Source organism: Cynoglossus semilaevis, chromosome 11, assembly GCF_000523025.1.
Source record: "Cynoglossus semilaevis isolate Cse_v1.0 chromosome 11, Cse_v1.0, whole genome shotgun sequence".
Classification (NCBI taxonomy): Eukaryota; Metazoa; Chordata; class Actinopteri; order Pleuronectiformes; family Cynoglossidae; genus Cynoglossus; species Cynoglossus semilaevis.
Window position 1 is genome coordinate 1045693 of NC_024317.1, and position 6515 is coordinate 1052207.

General features: G+C 40.4%; 3 protein-coding genes and 1 long non-coding RNA gene across 9 annotated transcripts in view; 2 read left to right on the forward strand and 2 right to left on the reverse strand.

The window, feature by feature from the left end:
- The window catches only part of LOC103385699 (uncharacterized), a 24971-nt gene extending 22626 nt beyond the window's left edge, over positions 1-2345 (reverse strand). For all 3 annotated transcript variants that reach the window (XR_003051103.1, XR_003051108.1, XR_003051102.1), the window contains exon 1: positions 2243-2345. This is a non-coding gene — a long non-coding RNA (uncharacterized LOC103385699). The remainder of the gene's footprint in view (positions 1-2242) is intronic.
- LOC103385702 (heat shock protein beta-7-like) lies at positions 24-1490 on the forward strand. 2 transcript variants are annotated; one of them, XM_025060166.1, is made up of 4 exons: positions 24-214; positions 360-493; positions 759-922; positions 995-1490. In XM_025060166.1, exons 1-3 carry the CDS (start codon positions 136-138, stop codon positions 897-899), a joined length of 354 nt encoding a protein of 117 aa, XP_024915934.1. In that variant the 5' UTR covers positions 24-135; the 3' UTR covers positions 900-922; positions 995-1490. The 2 variants fall into 2 exon arrangements, with proteins under 2 accessions (XP_024915934.1, XP_008317888.1); XM_008319666.3 differs by having other exon boundaries at positions 759-884.
- Positions 2037-4423, forward strand: cplane2 (ciliogenesis and planar polarity effector 2). Its single transcript, XM_008319665.3, has 5 exons — positions 2037-2372; positions 2564-2716; positions 2820-2944; positions 3033-3172; positions 3760-4423. The coding sequence occupies exons 1-5, from the start codon at positions 2252-2254 to the stop codon at positions 3980-3982; spliced, it is 762 nt and encodes a 253-aa protein (XP_008317887.1). The 5' UTR covers positions 2037-2251; the 3' UTR covers positions 3983-4423.
- A 128-nt stretch (positions 4424-4551) lies between these two features.
- The window catches only part of si:ch73-15b2.5 (rho guanine nucleotide exchange factor 5), a 23579-nt gene continuing 21615 nt past the window's right edge, over positions 4552-6515 (reverse strand). For 2 of the 3 annotated variants that reach the window (XM_025060163.1, XM_008319669.3), the window contains 8 exons: positions 6302-6462; positions 6053-6205; positions 5827-5956; positions 5669-5743; positions 5455-5547; positions 5216-5364; positions 4975-5139; positions 4552-4897 (listed from right to left, as the gene is read on the reverse strand). In XM_025060163.1, coding sequence (XP_024915931.1) covers positions 4852-4897; positions 4975-5139; positions 5216-5364; positions 5455-5547; positions 5669-5743; positions 5827-5956; positions 6053-6205; positions 6302-6462 — 972 coding nt within the window. In that variant the 3' untranslated portion in view covers positions 4552-4851. Of the gene's footprint in view, positions 4898-4974; positions 5140-5215; positions 5365-5454; positions 5548-5668; positions 5744-5826; positions 5957-6052; positions 6206-6301; positions 6463-6515 lie in introns of those variants that run through there. The other variant, XM_008319670.3, reaches the window with a different exon arrangement.

Below are 6515 nucleotides of genomic sequence, written 5' to 3' on the forward strand. Positions count from 1 at the left end.
ACCTATCTATTTAAAAACAGGGCCCCGCCCACGTCCAATGGCTGCCAAGTTGTCTATAAATGACAACGTCGCTCCTGTATCAAACACAGAGGATGCAGCTGCAGTTGTCAACAGACAGTCACCTCCTCAGTCTGGATGGAGAAAGAGCCAGAAGTTTACTCTGAAGATTCAGGATCAGATCCTCTGCAGAGCAGCAGGATGCACAGCCCGACAGGTTGGTTAAATATAAAACGCCAAATTAAAATAAATTCATTCAATTATACCACCTGTGATCAGTTTAAACTCCATCTTCATTTATATTTGAACATGTTTTAGCACTTTCTGCTCTCTCTCTAAAAAAAAAAAAAAAACATCTCCAGGTCATTCACGCCCAACTGGAAAGATCCAGGTGCTGGGCGACACAATCCAGTTCTCTGTGGATGTGAGTGAATTCTGTCCAGAGGATGTGATCGTCACCTCCTCAAACAACCTGCTGGAGGTCAATGCTGAGAAGGTGAGTCACTCCACACTCTGTGCTGAAACTGTTTGTACTGCATCAGTATTTTTATTTTAATGAGGCGAATTATGGGTGTTGACTTTGAACACTTTTCTAAAGCCTAGTTTTACAGACATCCTGCAGACACAGTTCAATGACTGGTGTGTTGTAAACCACAATAAAACAATAACAACATTAAACTAATAAAGCCATTAAAATGACTAATAAAAGTTTTTAAAATGGCGCCAAATTAACCGCTTTGTCTGTTTGATTTTCCAAACAGCTGGGAGTGGACGGCACAGTCACTAACACGTTTTCCCACCGGTGCACGTTGCCGTCAGACGTTGACCCGGTGTCTGTGAGCATGTCTCTGGGGAGCAGCGGGATCCTGACCGTCACAGCTCACAGGGTTTGTTCTCTCTGAGTGTGTGGTTTAACCAGTAACACGTACGTGTTTTTTAAAAATTGTTTTGGTGTTGTTTTAAACGTTGTTTTACTGTTTATGTTTGGTTTTCTTAGTTACAATGTCTGCACTAAACCACTCAGTGGCCTGGACTTTGGCGCCCCTTAGCGGCAATAAACTGAGAAGACCCAGCCGGAAGTCAAGTTTACATCGTGTCCGTTATTTCCTGCCCATTCATTTGCGTTTGTGTATTAGCTTAAAGACAATAAAAAGTATTTAAATAATGTGTATTATTGAGTAAAAACAACAGCTTAGATATTTGTACCGAACAATTCTGTTGTAACACAATGACAAAACGCTAAAAACACAGACAAAAAAAAACAAAAAAACAGTACAACCTGTAATATTGTCTTGGTTAGATTGGTTAGCAGGTTAGCTAGTTTCTTTTCTTCTTTCCAAATGTTTATCAATTTTACCACAAACTCGCAGCTATAACACATGTTTAATAATCTTTACATCTGATGTGATTACTTTTAGGAGATATTTATAAAATATGAATAAAGTTCAGTGTTATCTTAAAGAATAAAAACCTGAATCTTTCCACACATTGGATTGTTTTATTCTATATATTTCTTTGCAAAATCAATCCTGGGGGAACCAACAGCCACTAATGTTCTACAGAATAAAATCACAAAAGAAATATTTTACAAAAAGGTTTCAAACAAATCAAAAAAAAAAAAAAAAGATTTATTTGGCATCTAAAATATCAGGAACAAACTGTAACACTTGACTTTGGCCTACACATTATTGTGGTAGGCTATTTTTTATTTGTAATATATATTTTTAGATTGTTTTATGTAATTAAAAAATCAAAACGTTATCTATTAAAATGTTTTTTTTCGTTCCGTATATATTTTTCCATGCAAATTTATAAGTACTTCAGATATTTTACAATATGGTCATAAGACAAGAGTGTTTTATCATTTTAAAAGATTAGTATTTGTCCATTATTGAACTTGTTTAGGTATCAAACGTATATTACTACGACGCAGTACAAATATTTATTGGAGAAAAGAAAAAAAATATCATTACGAGAATAGAGAGGTAAGTTTAAAAAAGTATAAAAATCTTGTGCGTAGAAGACTAAACAAATCGACAGGAAGTGACGGTTGTCATGGGACATTGTTTACGGAAGGGATGTGTTTAACCAGCAATTGAGCAAAACTACTTTGTTTCAGTCCGTTTATGTTCTTACGAGCAACACTGTTGTTTTTGTTCGACTAAGAAGCTTCCGTTAAAACAAAATATGAAACTACATTTTACAATTTGAGTGAACCCGAACCCGCTCCGTAAACGTGACCTACCTTTACGACATGGCAGCGTTTCCGTCTCTCGCTGCTCCTGGATCAGTTGTAGTCTCAGACTGGCACCGATGTAAGGAGAGCAAGGAGTTTTTCAGCAAGATTCTGCAGAAAATGAGACGAAAAAACTTCGGTAGGAAATTAACGGTGTCTTCAAAACACAACTGTGCAAACCACACATTCACGTACGACGATTTTTGTTTTAGATTTAATTATATAAAGTGGACGTTTGCTTCACTTAACACTGGTAGTTTTTAGACATTAAACTTGTTTTAGGCGTCTGTGAAACTAAAATTAAAACTATATATATTTCCTGTCTTTCAGGCTTGTTGGAGTCCCCGGTGATGCCCCCACACGCAGCTGTGGACACAGTGGATTATAAGGTTTTTCTAACTGGGAAAAGTGGAGTGGGGAAGACTTCTCTTGCTGCACGTCTTGCAGGCCTGAGTGTCCCGAAAGTTCACTATGAAACGACAGGTAGGTCCCCGTTTTACAAAGAGTAAAAACCCTTAGTCACAACAACAACAACAACAACAACAACAACAACAACGACTCGGTAAAGTCTAACGTTTTCTTCTAGGTATTGAAGTGTCGGTCATTTACTGGCCGGTGAAGCTGCGGGACAGTGGTCGAGTCCTCTTCTTTCGCCTGCAGCTGTGGGACTGTGGAGACAACGCCTCACGGAGATTTGACCATTTACTCCCAGTATGTACTACAGTAAACTGAAAGACTCTCAGACAGTATTGTTAGAAGTACTACAAAAGTGATACCAACCGACTGTGTCGTCTCCTAGTCCTGTAAGGAACAGGTGGATGCCGTTCTCTTCCTGTTTTCCTTCACGGACAGGACGTCTTTTGATGACCTGTCCAATCAGATCACTAAGTGGACAGAGCCGTCAGTGTGTCACATCGTCAAGGTGGTCGTTGGAACCAAGTATCCTTTTGAATGAACCATCGTTCCGGTACAATCCTCTCTTTTGTTTTCCACGACAGTGCTCATGTGAGAGAAACGAAGTGTTACAAGATCCCGCCATTTGACTGTAACATATTTTACCTCCATTTTATTTGAGGAATGTAAACTATTTTTTTTGGAATACTTTTACATTTGTCAATTTCTTTCTGTCCATTTACTGAATAGTAATTCATTCACATTTCCTAACAGTGAATGTGTTATTTTTAAGAATATCGATCGGCCGATATTATCAGACACACAGTGGCTTGTACAGATGAATAAATAAATATTATCAGGCCTATATCTGTATCGGGAAATTAAGTGTGTTAAGTGTACAATATCGCCATATCGGATATCGGCGAAAATAATTAATATCGGACATCCCTAGTTACTCATCAGTATGATTATAATTGGGGTGTTTGGACTTTGCACAGTGGGACATACTTAAAGATTTAGTCAACAATAGTTTGGGCTCAACAACTAGCAACAACAAAAAAAGAAATTTACCAGGTATTTCACTCGATTCTTTATCCGTTAAATGCACCTCTCGTCCTTAGCGCTTCCTTCAGATATGACCTCTTCATGCACTGTGACGTCACGGAGAGAGATGTGCAGGATTTCCAGGAGACGTGGAGGTTACCGCTGCTGCGTGTGGGCGGGGAGGTCAGCGAGGGTCTGGGTGACGTGGCCCCCGTGTTGAACTGCTTGGCGGAACAGCTGTGGCACCAGGACTGCATCGCTGCTGGATCGACCTGCCGCCAAACACGGGAGAAAACAGTGACTCTGATCTGAACACCGGACACTGGAGCAGGAGGACGAAAACGTCCATGGGTGTTTACCTGTGAGCGACGACCATGGTGATGGTGATCTTCTGGAGACTGCAGTCTCTGAACGGCTGATTTGGGCTGTCCGATGCCTCGATATTTCAATATGTAACGATATATTTGTAAACACCGGACAATACGGCTTATTCTGTGTCTGCAACGAAGGGCATTCAGGTACCATTGGAAATGTGAGGATCTGACAAATAAGTTACTGAAACTGTTTGGAGCATCTGTGTGCAGGAAACTTTTTTTTTAATTCAAGGATAATTTTCCTTTCATATTATTTGAGTTTTTTTTTGTTTTATATACTTTGATATTACTCAGACTCTCATCTGTTAATAAAGATGTCTGTGTGATGTAAGAATTTGGTTTTTTCAAGGTTCTTTTGGAAAGAAATTAATCTAATTTGCAAAAAAAAAAAAAAAAAAAGATATATATCAACTATTGTTATTCAGCAAAAAAAAAAAAGATAACGATAATGAGTTTGAAAGTAATTTATTTCAATCTTCAACTTTTACAAATGTTAGATGCCGTGTACTGTAATAAAAATAAGAATCAAATTTTCTAAAAAAAATAATTAAAAAAACACATTTTCATGTTGAGTTGTATTAAAGGAAAAACTTTTTTTAATAAAAATAAATAAAAAACAAGCCAAAAATACTAATAAATCAAAAGTATTTACTCGACTAAAACGTTTCCCTGAACCGTGAGTCTGTAGTGAGTCTGGAGCTGCAGTGTAAAAACAGTCACTGCAGGAAACTGAAGTGCAGTTGAACTAATCACCAACCGTGTCAGTTAAAAGGATTAAAGTGCAGTGAAGTAAAAACTGTTTTTCCATCAGTGTGTGTTTGACAACATCTTCAACCAGGTGTCATTTTCTGACCTGAAGAGGTGGAAAATAACAGGAATTAATGACAACTCTTAGGAATTCCATAAAAACAAAAGAAGTTTTCAGCTTACTTTGTGTGCGTGACAAAAATCATGGCAGTGGGGTGTCCGGTTTGACTCTGTGACAGGTGCAGCAGAAAGGAGTTCGCAGGTAATCCCAAAATCTCGCTCTTGAGACGCTCGGTGCGAACGTGTCGGGGGAACTCTGCGTGATCTGTAACCAGAAACCGCTGGTCCCTGAAAAACATTCAGAGTCACAGAGGTCATCGCTGCAGGAGCAGAAGGTTTCCATGAACGTCAGTGTCTCAGTGACCTTTTACAGGAGATGATCAGGAGGTCGTTGAATAGGTGCAGGTGGACACTGGTGAACGTGGGCCTGGAGCTGTGAGCGCCCTCTACAGTGACCTGTGTCAGAGGACCATGATGCACCAGGAAACGCCTGCTTGCAACCAGAGGAATGGACTACATGGAGGTAGAAAATCTAACGTTTCTCTCCAACAGTGTTGAAGATGTTTGAAATGAAAGGAGAAAAAAAAAAAAAAATAGTCCAACCTTCACTTTATCAAAGTCCAGGAGCGTTTCCAGGGACACCAGCTCCTCGATCCGTTTCATTTTCCTAACGCCGTTGTTACACTCCGTCACAATCTGGGCAAAAAAAAAACAAAAAAGAAAAGAAACCGTTTCAAAGATGGTACCAGTGATGGTCAACAGGAGGAGCCAGTGAGTGACCCAGGGCGACACACGCTGGAGAACAAAGTCAAATAACCTCATGGATGGCCTGGATGGCTTTTTCCAGGTTGGACACCGACTCAGATTCCGGTTCGTTCAGCTTCAGAACGTTCTGCATGACAAAACACCAACGACGCCTCAGTAACAAAGAAATTCAGTACAAAACCAAACGCTTTCCAAAATCCAGACACCGACCTCCAGGAGAAGTTTCATACGCGTGATTCTCTGGAAGGGAAGGACAAGGAACGACTTCAGGTTCTGCCGCTGACACAGCGGGTCGCTCTCCAGCTTCTTCAGTGAACACACAAAGTCTTTGTTTTGCTGCCTTGTCGGGAAAAAAACAAAAAACCCAAAAACAATACAAATAGAGTGTTCAGTGAGAGAACATGCTGTGACCTGTTACTGCCGTACAGAGACGTACAGCAGCTGGTTAACCAGGGCCTCCTGGTACATCATGTTGGTCACATATGGCACGTAGAGACTGTGGAACTCGGGGCAGTGCTGGAGAACGATGTCTCCAACCTGGGATATCAACACACTCTGTCCCAGCCGCAGCTCCAGGTCCACGAGGAACCTGGAAAAAAAAAACAAAAAAAAAAACCCTCCACGTCAACATTACAGTCAACAGAAACAGGATAAACACGGAGGTTTTCAGATCTGCAGAGCTCACTTCTCACTGGCTGCTCTGATTGGACGGATGTTGGAAAATAAAATGTGGTGCTCCATCCGGGGCAGGGTCCGCCTCAGGGCCTTCGACGCATAAAAGTGATCGACGGCGACGCCGAGGCTCCTCAAGTAAGACGCCTCAGAGCCGATGAGCTCAAACATCGACTTCGAAAGAAAATTAGGAGTAAAATAAGGATTGAAGTATTATTTTACTGAAA